At 37.7% G+C, this 13,819-nt stretch overlaps 1 protein-coding gene across 8 annotated transcripts in view; it reads left to right on the forward strand.

The window, feature by feature from the left end:
• Ankhd1 (ankyrin repeat and KH domain containing 1) overlaps nucleotides 1–13,819 on the forward strand; it is a 104,433-nt gene that overhangs the window by 78,226 nt on the left and 12,388 nt on the right. For all 8 annotated transcript variants that reach the window (XM_051202374.1, XM_051202375.1, XM_051202371.1 and 5 more), the window contains 5 exons: nucleotides 3,643–3,814; nucleotides 4,837–5,290; nucleotides 5,741–5,881; nucleotides 7,623–7,772; nucleotides 8,077–9,689. In XM_051202374.1, the coding sequence (XP_051058331.1) occupies nucleotides 3,643–3,814; nucleotides 4,837–5,290; nucleotides 5,741–5,881; nucleotides 7,623–7,772; nucleotides 8,077–9,689 (2,530 nt within the window). The remainder of the gene's footprint in view (nucleotides 1–3,642; nucleotides 3,815–4,836; nucleotides 5,291–5,740; nucleotides 5,882–7,622; nucleotides 7,773–8,076; nucleotides 9,690–13,819) is intronic.

Raw genomic sequence — 13,819 nt, forward strand, 5'->3', positions numbered from 1 at the left:
AACCCAGTTTGCCTTTCTGACACTCATACTCAGAAAGAAATAGAAATGTCCAATAAATAGGTGAAAATAAAGAACTATCTAGTGAAAGCTTAAACTGGGTATAGTGGCACATACCTGTAATCCCAGCACTCAGAGGATTAAGTAGGATAATTAGTTTAAGGCCAGCCTGAGTTCAATTCTCAGCAACTATATGGTCGCTCACAACCATCTATAGTAGGATCTAACACTTTCCTGGTGGACAGGCATGAATGAACAGAACACTATATACATAATAAACTTTTAAAATTTTTTACAAAGTGCTTGAGCACGTTCACAAAGAAAAATTAACCCTCTCATATGACTTTCACAAATGAATAAAAAGGATATATATTCTTTTGTTTGTTTTTTGTTTTTAGAGACAGGGTTTCTCTGTATTGCTTTGGAGCCTGTCCTGGAACTAGCTCTGTAGACCAGGCTAGGCTCGAACTCACACAAATCCACTTGCCTCTGCCTCCCTAGTACTGGGATCAAAGGTGTGCACCACCAGTGCCCAGCCAAGGATATATATTCTTAACTGTCCATTTTTAGAAATCTAACAAAAGGCAAATACTCAAGATGATGTGAGTATGGATGGCCACCAAGATGGCTCAACAGCAAAGCTGACAACCAGGGTTCAATCCCCAGCACCCAAATAAAGGTGAAAGGACAACTCCACAAAGTTGTCCCCTGTGGTACACTGTGTACACATACACACTTACAATATTTTTTATAGTAGTAGTAATGATAATAAATTTAAAATAAAATTTAAAAGTGTTGTATTATAATGGGCAAAAGCTAAAACCTTAAAAATCTTGTCATTAGTAAATTAATACTTTCATGTACTTGATTACAGAAACCAGACTGGGAAAGAAGTTATATACATTTTTTGTTTCATTTTTTAATTTTGATTTTTGTTGGTGTTCTGAGACAGGACCAATGCTGGCCTTGAACTCACTGTGCCTCTGCTCAAGTTGAATTTATAGCAATATGTTTACCTCAAGTGCTGAGATTTCAAGATCTTATTTTGTTTTGTTGTTCGTTGTTTCCACTTTAATTTAGTTGTATGTGTGTGTGGTGCTAGAGATTAAACCTGAATACCCTCAGGCATGGTAGGCAAGCACTCTACCCCTGAGTTATATCCCCAGGCTTTTCGCTTTTATCTCAAGGAAGGATCAGGCCAGGTGGTGGTGCATGCCTTTAATTCCAGCATTTGGGAGGCTGAGGCAAGTGAATCTCTCTGAGTTCAAGGCCAGTTTGGTCTATAGAGTCTATAACATGGGTTACACAGAGAAACTATCTCAGAGGGGGGGGGAAATCAAGTAGCATCTTACCAACTTTCCTGGAGTAGTCATATTTACTTTATGCTTAGAAAGGCCTTGAAGTTGCAATCCTTTAGACTCGTCCAGGTAGCAGCTGAAATTATAAGCCTATATTCCCAGGCCTAGCTGAAAAAATGTTTTTTTTTTTCTGATGAGCCTTTTTTTTTTAACATAATTTTCCTAGAAATATAAGTGATGTGTTTCCTCTTATTGCAGACATAACTACAATGCTAAGCATCTGTTACTGCTATCTGTTTTCTGAAAAGAAAAGGTTATTTTTTCATGTTAACTAAAGTGTTAGCAAAACACAAAGGCAATGAAGAGTTCTAAATGGGGCTTTAAATTTTTCATAGATTAGTGAAAACTCAGGACAGATGGCTCAACCACTAAAGGTTAAGCTTACAACCAAAAAAATTAGGGAATACTCATTTCTATATTAGTCTTTAGTGTTTTGTTTTGGGTTTGTGGTTTTTTTTTTTTTTTTTTTTTTTTTTTGGTTTTTCTGACAAAGGGTTCTCTGTGCTAAAAAAAAAAGGCATGTGCCCTCCACCTTCCCAACATTTTTCGTGTGTGTGATCCTTTGAGACAGAGCTTTTCTGTAGCTTTGGAGCCTGTCCTGGAACTCGATCTGTAGGTCTTGCCTCCCAAATGCTGGGATTAAAGGTGTGTACCACCACTACCCAGTTCTTCTGTACATTTTTTACAGTGGAATTTGGATCATGGTAGTTGCATTTTAGGCAAATATGTGCCATAAAATTAAGTTTTTATTGAGATTAAGTTCTTATGTCAGAATTTACCCATTTAAAATTATACAAACCAGGCCAGGTGGTGGTGAGGCACACCTTTAGTCCCAGCATTGGGAAGGCAGAGGCAGGCGGATCTCTGTGAGTTCGAGACCAGCCTGGTCTACAAGAGCTAGTTCCAGGATAGCCTCCAAAGCCACAGAAAAACCTTGTCTTGAAAAAGCCAAAACAAAAATTATACAAATCAGTGTAGTATATTCATTGACTTGTGCATTCATTAATCACCACAATCTTATTTTAGACCATTCTCCCCACCCTGTGTTTTGTTTTGTTTCACCCTGTTTATTTAAGACAGGCTCTTTTTGTGTCTCCCTGGCTGGCCTGGAACCCAGAGATCTGCCTAAAGATGTGCCTAACCTGTTTTTTTGGTTTTGTTTTCAATTATATGTGTACAGTGCCCAGAATCATCAGATCTCCCTAGAATTAGAGTTACAGACATCTGTAAGATGCCCTAGTGTGGGTGCTGGGAATCAAACTTTGTCCTCTGTAGAGTAGTATATACTCTTAATCATTGAGCCATCTCTTCAGCCCTTCCTATTTATTTTAAACAGCCCTATCAAGGAATAAATGACAGAACTTTTACATATTAATAATTTATTTCAAAAGTCAGTTTAGCAATTTAGTTTCTATATAGTAGTTTAGTTCAGAAGAAGGATCTGACTGTGTTAAATACAAGCTGGTCCCAAACTCTTGGCTTCCTGATCTCTGTGATTATCAGTGTATACCAGCACATCCAATCTGACATGATTTCTTGCCTGCCACTACCACCTATTCAGCAAGCACTCTACCATTGAGCTGTTATCCCTGCTTGTTAGTTCATTTCAGTTAGGTTATTTGATCATTGGTGAATAATAAGAGATGTCTGTATATTTTAGATATACATGTTTCTTATCAGATCAATTAGATGAATTTTTTGGTGTCATATATGTTGTTCTTTCACATTATTGATGGTCAGTTGAATCATAAAACTATTTAATTTTGATGACACCCAATTTGTTTTTTCTTTTGTGAGACTGGTATCTATGGAAAGTAAAGAACAAAAATGTAGTTTCATCTCATATTTTAAATTACTATGTTATTGCAGCTGGAAAGATGGCTCAGCTGTTAAGACCACTTGTGTTGTTGCACTTGCAGAGAACCCAGGTTCAGTTCCAAGCACCCACATGGCTTACACCATCTATAACTCCAGTTCTAGAGGATCCTATGCCTGCTTTTTTGTTTGCCTTTTAATATTTTATTTTATTTTAATGGTCATTGATGTAAGGATTTCAAATCCCCTGGAACTGGAGTTATACGACAGTTGTGAGCTACTGTGTGTGTGCTGGTCCTTTGGAAGAGCAGCCAGTGCTTTTAACTGCTGAGCCATCTTTCCAACCCCCATGCCTGATTTTGACCTCCTCAGAAACCAGGCATGCCAACTGATGGAAAGAACACCTATAAACAAAATAAATCTAAAAAAAAGTATTTACATTATTAAATATTGTTATACACTTTATTTGCAGTCAAGAGAAGAGAGCAGAAAGCAAGCTCTTGCAGCTAAAAGAGAAAAGAGAAAAGAAAAGAGAAAAAAGAAAAAAGAAGAGCAGAAAAGGAAACAGGAAGATGAGGAGAACAAACCTAAAGAGAATTCAGAACAACCAGAGGGTGAAGATGAAGAAGAGAATGATGAAGATGGTAAAAAACAACTCATATGAATTAAATATAAAATTATTCTTTGTTAGCATATTAGATTAAACCTGCAATCCTATTACATAGGATGCTGAGACAGGAGAATTCAAGGTCAGGCTAAGATGCATAAAAATTCCCTGTTTCTAAAAACACAAATAAATAATAAGTAAAACTTAAATTAACCTTTTAAGGGGCACTCTTGTTAAATGTTTCATTACTTTATCTGAAGTTGATGGTTGGCTTTTATAGTAAATAATACTAAATGCTTTACAGTATAAACTGTTAGAGAAAACAGAAGATGAAGGCAAGTATGACTTAAAGAGATGGAGTGTAATTTAAGTCAGCCTGTAAAACACCTAGTACATATTAAAAGATACAGTAAAAGTTTTGCCAGTTTCCTTTCATATTCTTCTCTACCTAACTTCCCTGATTAGAATAATTCCTTAGTAAAGTCATAGCTAAGGTTAAGGCTTAAAACCATGGAAGTTAGATTTGTCAGTTGAGTTGTTTATGATGCTGCTTGCTAGTTATTGGAATAGCCAATTTAATTGTGTTTTACTTGAAATCTGGTTCCTCAGTACTATTCCAGATTTTTCCTAAATTCAAACTATATTGTGGTTTTTGAATAGTTCATAGGACTTGTGTTATCAGTCTCAAGAATACTAATGGTAGGGCTGGAGAGATGGCTCAGTGGTTAAGAGCAGTGACTGGTCTTCCCGAGGACCCAAGTTTAATTCCCAGCATCCACATGGTAGCTCACGACTGTAAGCCCAGTGCCAGGGAATCTAACGCCCTCACACAGACATAGATGCAGACTATGAAGACTAAGAAGAAAAAAAGAATATTAATGGTATATATATTCTACACCAACTTATACACCAGAATATTCTAACAACAATAAGAATTTCTTAGTGAAAAGGAAAATATAAAAGATTGATTTATTATGAATTATTGCATGTATTCTATAACGATTTGTTTAGGAATCTTTGGCTCTCATTGTGATTTTTTTTTTTTCTCGATAATTTCAGTGGAACAAGAAATTCCAATAGAACCTCCAAGTGCAACCACCACCACAACAATTGGAATCTCTGCTACATCTGCCACATTTACAAATGTATTTGGGAAAAAAAGAGCCAATGTAGTGACAACCCCCAGTACCAATCGGAAAAATAAGAAGAATAAGACAAAAGAGTCTCCTCCCACAGCACATTTAATTTTATCTGAACCACATATATCTTTAGCACAACAAAAAGCAGATAAAAATAAAATAAATGGAGAACCTAGAGGTGGTGGTACAGGTGGGAATAGTGATTCGGATAACTTAGATAGCACAGACTGCAACAGCGAGAGTAGTAGTGGTGGTAAAAGCCAAGAGTTAAATTTCACTGTGGATGTGAATTCCACCAATGACAGAAGGGGCCCCTCAGTTCTCAGTCCTCAAGAAGAAAAGACAGCTGCTGCCACTTCCAAGACTCAGACACGGTACTTTTTTCTATTTTGTTAACTCTATATTCACTGCTCTTATTTCATGCCTGGCATAAAATTTCACAGTACGTTACCTAAGTACAAGTTGTATTAAAGGGTCTCTACAATATTATCTTGTCTCTAATATGTAGAACTAAAATTCATCTCTGTCCTCTTAATCATGTGCTCATTGTAAAGATTACTAGATATTTTATAAGATTCTTAGTCTGAAGTTTAAAAATATTACCATGTTTTGATTTTATTTAAATATGTTAATTTTATTGAATAGCCCATTTTTATACAAAAATAGATGATGGACTGATTCTGCTTATTTTGTTTAGTTTCTGTCTTGATCATCAAGTGTACCAAATTTAAAAGAATATTTCATTCTAATTTTGTATATCTAGTGTCTTGAATTTCTATCTTAAATATATCTTTTGTTGAACTCTGTGATTCCCTTTTTCTCAGCCTTGAAGGTGAAGCAAATTCTAATTCCTCATCAACAAGCTACAAGTCATTGCCACTGAGCTCTCCAACCATGAAACTAAATCTTACTAGTCCTAAAAGGGGTCAAAAAAGAGAAGAAGGGTGGAAAGAAGTTGTTAGAAGGTAAGTAGAATTAATCCATCTATTAGTTTGTTTGCTTCTAGAGGTTCTTAGTTCAATTCCCAACAACCACCTGGTGGCTCACAACCATCTACAATAAGATCTGGTGCCCTCTTCTGGCTTGCAGTGCAGGCATACATGTAGACAGAATACTGTGTACATAATAAGTAAATAAGTAAATAAATCTTTTTAAAATGTAGAAGCAATAAAGTTTACATGCATATTTCATATGACATAAAAAGTAATGAATTGCATTTTATGTAGGCTAAATTTGAGACTTTTTAAAAATTTCTGAATATGAGCTGTTTATTGTTTAAAATTATAAGCTAACACATATTACTCACTATAGATTTTGTTTTGTTTTTGAGACAAGGTTTTGCTATGTAGCTCTGGCTGGCCTAGAAGTAGCTTTGTAGCATTCATAGAAATCCACCTGCCTCTGCCTCCCAAGTGCTGGGATTACAGGTGTGTCACCACCACCACTATTGGCCCAATATTATATGCTTTTTGTTTTTAATTTAGAAAGAGAAATTGTGTTAATTGCAGATTAGTTGACTTGTGATATTTTGATCAGATTTGAATGCTTATGAGTTAGCTAAATAGGATTTTGTTTGTTTGTCTTTTGTTTATTTTGTTTGTTTGTTTTTAAGACACAGTCTCACTAAGTAGCCCTGGCTGTCCTGGAACTCACAGTGTAGACCAAACTGGCCTTAAACTCAAAAAGATCCGCCTGCCTCTGCTCCCTGAGTACTGGGGTTAGAGCTATGCACCACCATGCCCCACTTAGGATTTTTGTTTTAAATGGCAATCTAACTTTTAATCTAATTTTCCTCAACTAAATTCAATATAATAGTTTCTAAAATAAGAATTTAATTAAGGACCAGTTGGTGGTGGTGTATGCCTTTAATCCCAGCACTCGGGAGGCAGAGGCAGGTGGATCTATCTCCATGAGTTCCAGATCAGCCAGTGCTGTTACACAGAGAAACCCTGTCTTGAACCCCACCCCCAAAAAGAATTTAGTTAAGGTTCAAGAATATTCTATAAAATTCCATCAACATACCTAGACATCTTAACTTTTTATTCCAATATTTATTATTTAAAGAAATTTTATTTCAGAGCTGAGAGATGGCCCAACAATTAAAAGCACTGGATATTCTTCCAGAGGAACCTGGTTCAATTTCCCAGCACCCTCATGGCAGGTCACAACTGTCTATAACTCTAGTTCCCCAGGGACCTGACACCTTCACACCAATGTGCATAAAATAAGTTAAAATAAAAAACAAGAAACTTAGGATGGGTCTCTCTAAGTGAGGGAGGCTATCTTTGTAAGAAAGAGAGAGATAGAGAGAGAAGAGGAGGGAGAGAGGAAATTTGATTTCATAAGAGTTAGTATTCAGGCGTTTGTACTAGTCTGTCCTTGGGGTTCTGACAGGATATGCTCTCAGCTGCAGACACTTAAGCACCACCTGTACATATTGACTATGTTCCATTTTAAAAGGGCCCTGACTACCTCCCATCCCTCTCTCTCTCTCTCTCTCTCTCTCTCTCTCTCTCTCTCTCTCTCTCTCTGCCTCTTTCCTCTCTCCTGCTGTCCCCAGAGGCTGCCCCCTTTCCCTTTTTACAATCCTTTTACCTAAAAAAAAAAAAAAAAAAAAAACTTCATTTGAACCCATGGTGTCTTTCTCTCTTGAGCTGCTTTTTAAAAATTACAACAATAAGCTCATGGGCAGCCTTCATTTTATAGGTCAAAGAAATTATCTGTTCCAGCCTCAGTGGTCTCCAGAATAATGGGAAGAGGAGGTTGCAACATTACAGCAATACAAGATGTTACTGGTGCCCATATTGATGTTGATAAACAAAAAGATAAGAATGGAGAGAGAATGATTACTATAAGGTAACTGTAAAAAATAAAAACATATTGCTAGTTCTGAGTCAAAATTTTATAAGAAGCATACTTTTATTGGATAGGAATTTTATTTGAGAGTTGGGATATAGTTTAATGGTAAATTGCTTGCCTAGCATATATTAAGCCCTGGGGTCAACAACAGGGGGAAAAAATGTTTCATAATATTATCTAGGGAAAAAACACTATCAAAATTTATTGTATGAAAAACATTTTTCTGCTATAAAAAAAGATTACTTAAGAAAGGTGTGTTGTTGTTGTTTATATTGTTGGCCCTATTTCATTTGTTCCCCAGGGGTGGTACAGAATCAACAAGATATGCAGTTCAACTTATCAATGCACTTATTCAAGATCCTGCAAAGGAACTAGAAGACTTGATTCCTAAAAACCATATTAGGACACCTGCCAGCACCAAGTCCATTCATACAAACTTCTCATCTGGAGTAGGCACGACGGCAACTTCCAGCAAGAATGCATTTCCCTTGGGTGCTCCAACTCTTGTAACATCACAGGCAACAACATTATCTACTTTCCAGCCCACCAATAAACTTAGTAAGAATGTGCCAACAAATGTACGATCTCCTTTCCCAGTTTCTCTTCCCTTAGCTTATCCTCATCCTCATTTTGCTTTGCTGGCTGCTCAGACTATGCAACAGATTCGGCATCCTCGCTTACCCATGGCACAGTTTGGAGGAACCTTCTCACCTTCACCTAACACTTGGGGACCATTCCCAGTGAGACCTGTGAATCCTGGCAACACAAATAGTTCTCCAAAGCATAATAATACAGCCCGTCTACCTAACCAGAATGGACCTGTTTTACCATCAGAATCTCCTGGACTAACTACTGCCAGTTGTCCTATCACTGTCTCTTCTGTGGTTGCTGCCAATCAGCAACTATGTATGACTAATACTCGGACTCCTTCATCAGTCAGAAAACAGTTGTTTGCTTGTGTGCCTAAGACCAGTCCTCCAGCCACAGTGATTTCTTCTGTGACAAGCACTAGTAGTTCCTTGCCTCCTGTCTCTTCCACATCTACCACTAGTGGACAAGTTACTACCACCCTCATGCCTGCAACTACTCCTCAAGTACAACTTTCTTCACAAAAGATAGAGTCTTTCTCTGCTATACCACCTCCCAAAGAGAAAGTGTCCACACAGGATCAGCCCTTGACAAACCTATGTACACCATCTCCAACTGCAAACAATTGTAATAGCTCTACCAGCAACGCCTCAGGAGCTCCAGAAACTCACCCATCCAGTAGTCCTACTCCTCCCTCCAGTAATACACAGGAGGAGGGACAGCCATCCAATGTGTCTGATTTAAATCCTATGTCAATGCCTTTTGCCTCTAACTCAGAACCTGCTCCATTGACTTTAGCATCACCTAGATTGGTTACTGCTGATAATCAGGACACTGGTAATTTACCTCAGTTAGCTGTACCAGCACCTCGAGTTTCTCATCGAATGCAGCCTAGAGGTTCTTTTTACTCAGTGGTCCCAAATGCAACAATACACCAGGATCCCCAGTCAATCTTTGTTACCAATCCTCTTCCTTTAACAGCACCTCAAGGCCCACCAGCTGCAGTGCAGCTCTCCTCAGCTGTGAACATGATGAATGGGTCTCAGATGCACATAAACCCAGCAAATAAGTCTTTGCAACCTACGTTTGGTCCAGCCACACTTTTTAATCACTTCAGTAGTCTTTTTGATAGCAGTCAGGTACCAGCTAACCAAGGGTGGGGAGATGGTCCACTGCCCTCCAGAGTTGCTGCAGATGCCTCTTTCACGGTTCAGTCAGCTTTCCTGAGTAACTCTGTACTTGGACACTTGGAGAATGTGCACCCTGATAATTCCAAGGCACCTGGCTTCAGACCACCTTCCCAGAGAGTTTCTACCAGTCCAGTTGGTAAGTCATTAAGTATTATTGTAGCTAAATGTGAGGCTGTCACAACTCACCTTCTAAACTTCTAGGCACTTAATTTGAACCTAATGTTATATAATTAAAGAAATAATGTCTTTTAGTTAATGCTGCTTAAAGGGGCCTCCCAAAATTGCTATACATAAATCACATAAAATAAACTATTCCATACTTTTTCTCTGTTTCTGTATCTAACATTAAGGAGATTTTACCTTGTATTGATGCAGTTGTTTGGAAGTTGATGTTTATTATATTAATAGAAATGATTCATGGACTTCAAGAATTCCAAATTTATAGACTTTTTAAAATCAGTGTTATTTGTTTTTCTGATTGAAAACATTGGAACTGCACACTGCTTAGGTACTGCTCCATCATTCATATTACTTTATATTACATTAATGGTTCTCAACATCCCTTATACTAGATACAACTGCTGGGAGAGATTCTGGTCATGTGCTGACTCTTAATAGATTTTTTTGCTGGAGTCAGGTCTCATTCTGTAACCACATTGGTCTTAAACTCATAGCAGTATTCCTATATCAGCCAGAGAATGCTGGGATCACAGGCATGAACCACCATGTCTGGCTTTGATTTCTTGATTTAGAAATTAAATGCTGCTGTGGGTAGAGGAGGAGCTCTCAAAGCTCACTGCTATCTATTGGCAACCAACAGATTCTAAGAGAGGGGTAGGTATAGTATATTGTATACCCACTGGTGAGCCCACCAGACTCCAATAGTTCCAAACTCAGGGTCACACAGATTGCCCTAGGAAAATTGTATAGGACACTAAATAAAACCCAATGAATATGGAAAAGAAATTTGTATGGAAGAAGTGGGGTTGACTGTAGTAGCAGTGAAGTAAGTGATAAGAAATAAGCTAGTTCCAGTTACAGGGAAGAATAATCAGAGTGCATTATACGTGTGTGTGTGTGTGTGTGTGTGTGTGTGAAATTTTCAAAGGAAAAAAACAACAATTAGCTACTGATACAGTATAAGAAAGATATAGATGGATTGGAAGCCAGTTTTGACTTATAAATATCTGAAAGAAGAAATCGATTTTACAGAGAATAAAAGGAAAATTTCAGTCTAATCTGCACTATACTAAAAAATGAGAAATTCTTATATGTCTGAAATTATTTCAAAACTTGAGGTTAAAAAAAAGATAACATCCTTTGAGAGCTAGGTATAGTAGCATACACCTGTAATTGCAACACTTAAGAGGCTGAGGCAGTACGATCACAAGTTCTAGGATAACTTGAACTGAATAGCAAGATCCTGTCTCAAATGAAAATGTAGAAAGTAGAGAGATCAGTTCAAAGCACTTAGCTCTTACAGAGAACCCAGGTTCAGTTCCTACCATCCACAGGAGCTCACAACTGTCTATAACTCCAGTCCCAGGGGATCTGACACCCTTTTCTGGCTTCCATAGGCACCAGGCATATACATGGTGCATAGACATACATGCAGATAGAACACCCATAAACATAAATTTTAAAAATTAATTTTAAGAAATAAAATAAAAATCTGCTGGCCCACAGTAGGATAAGGAACATGCAACCAGGGCAAAATATCCATATACATAAAAATAAAATATATGGAGCTGGAGAAATGGCTCAGCATTTAAGAACACTGACTGCTCTTCCAGAGGACCTGGGTTCAATTTCCAGCATTCACATGGCAGCTCACAACTGTCTGACATCCTCACACAGACATTCATGCAGGCAAAACACCGATGCACATAAAATAAAAATAAATTATTTTTTAAAATAACATATAAATATTTACACAAATAAAGTTTTTTTTTAATATTTATTTATTATGTATACTATTCTGTCTGTGTTTGCCTGCAGGCCAGAAGATGACACTATATCTCATTATAGATGGTTGTGTGCCACCATATAGTTGCTGGGATTTGAACTCAACATCTGGAAGAGTAATCAGTGCTCTTGAGCCATCTCTCCAGCCCCACAAGTAAAGCTTTCAAAAGAAAATAAACATTCTTGAGGGCTGGAGAGATGAGTCTGCTCTTCCAGGGGACCTTAGTTCAGTTTCCAACACCCACATCATGTGCCTAACAACTGCCTGTAACTCCATTTTCATGAGATCTGAGGCCCTCTTCTGAATTTAGGTACACATACACAGATACACACAAACACATAATGGAAAAATAATTGGAAAGAAACACTACTGCTACTTAATATTAAATTCTCTTCTAATTGGAAAACTGCTCTTTAGTACATGACACCCTTTCATAGTGGTACACTACTAGTTTATATTATTCTGGATATGGTATTAGCCTTAACTTTTATTTCAGCTATGTTTAGATTTACTTGTCTTTTCAGAAAAACATGGCTGTTGTGTTTCAAATAGATCTATAACCTTGCAAAACTATTATCTAAACTATTGTCTATACATTTTTTTTACCCCTTCTTTTACTTTTTTAAGACAGGGTTTCTCTGTGTAGCCCTGGCAGTCCTTTAACTCACTTTGTAGACCAGACTGGCCTCAAACTCAAGGAGATAAACCTGCCTCTGCCTCCCCAGTGCTGGGATTAAAGTCACTATTGCTTTTTTCTTTTCTGTAAATAAGCATCTATTGTGACTGTTCATTTTGGGAAAATAGTAGATATTTTCAGAACCCTCCGTGTGAAACTCAGTGTTAGTGTGCTCAGGGCTTGAGAGAATATTTTTCTTTTGACTGTTCTTATAGGAAGGAAATGGGAGACAGGGGATACATACACATGCACCTAGAAACCAGAGGATAAATGTCAGATGTCCTCCTCAATGGTTCTCCAGCTATTATTTCTTTTGTTTATGTATGCATGTATATATGTGTACCTGTATGCCAGTACTCTCAGGTAAGAAAAGAGTGTCAGATTCATTGGTGCTAGATACAGGCAGTTGTAAACCACCAGATATAGTACTGGGAACCAAACTCGAGTCCTGAAAGAACAGTAGAGTGTTTTTAACCTCTGACCCATCTCTTTAGTAACTCTCCACCTTATATATATTTTATTGTGTGTGTGTGTGTGTAGACAGAGAGAGTTTATGTCTGCTTGTCTACCTCAGCACATATGAGGAGATTAGAAGACAACTTACAGGGACTTGGTTCTCTTTCCCCAACATGGGTTCCTGAGATGACAACTCAGATCATTAGGCATGATGGCAAGGGCCCCAACCACCATTCCCTCTCCCCCTTATTTTTTGAGACAGGATTTCTGGCTGAACCTTAAGGTCAGTACCTTAGCTAAACCCCTTGGGATCCTCCTGATTCTGCCTCTCCAGTGCTGGGGTTACATGTGTATACTACTGAGCCTGGGTACTTAGGATCAAATTCAGGTTCTTTTGATTATAAAGCAAGTGCTTTACTAACAGCCATTTCACCAACCCCATTTTCATACTTTTTAAATAGATAAGTGCATTACATACCAAGGCTATTTATTTTTCTTGATGATGGGGAAATCAATTGTTTAAAAGTAACTTCTTAAGATAATTTTTAATGTAATAATTTTTTGCCTAGGTATGGTGGCATATGTCTGTAAGTGTAACACCTGGGAGGCAGCCACAGAGTTTAAGGTCACCCTGGTGAGGTTCTAGGTTTGATTGAGCCATCTTTAACTCCAGCCTTAAAGGATTCAACATTTCCTCCTCTTTTTTTCAGAGTCTCACACCTATAACTCTGGCTGGTCTGGAACTCACGTAGAGCCACTGCCTTTGCCTTACTAGTGTGCCACCACACCCAGTCCCCCTCTTCTGACCTCTGAGAACACCAGGCAAGCATGTGCTGTACATATATACATGCAGACAAAAATCCCAAAATTCAGGAGGCAGAGGCAGGCGGATCTCTGTGAGTTTGAAAGGCCAGGCTTGTCTACAGAGTGAGTTCCAGGACGGCCAGGACTAAACAGAGAAACCCTGTTCCAGAATGCATAAGTAAATAAATAACTTAGGAACAAAAACTACTTGTTCTGGACTAAAAATTAGTACCTACCTATAATCTTTTCTAGAACTTTTTCTCATTTCCCTAATGTACTCACTAGAGAAATCAATGAAATTTAATAAAGTGCTAAATTCAGACTTATACAAACTAAAAAAAAGCTATTATATGGTTTGCAGTTT

This window comes from Phodopus roborovskii, unplaced genomic scaffold (genome assembly GCF_943737965.1).
Source record: "Phodopus roborovskii unplaced genomic scaffold, PHOROB, whole genome shotgun sequence".
NCBI classification, from domain to species: domain Eukaryota; kingdom Metazoa; phylum Chordata; class Mammalia; order Rodentia; family Cricetidae; genus Phodopus; species Phodopus roborovskii.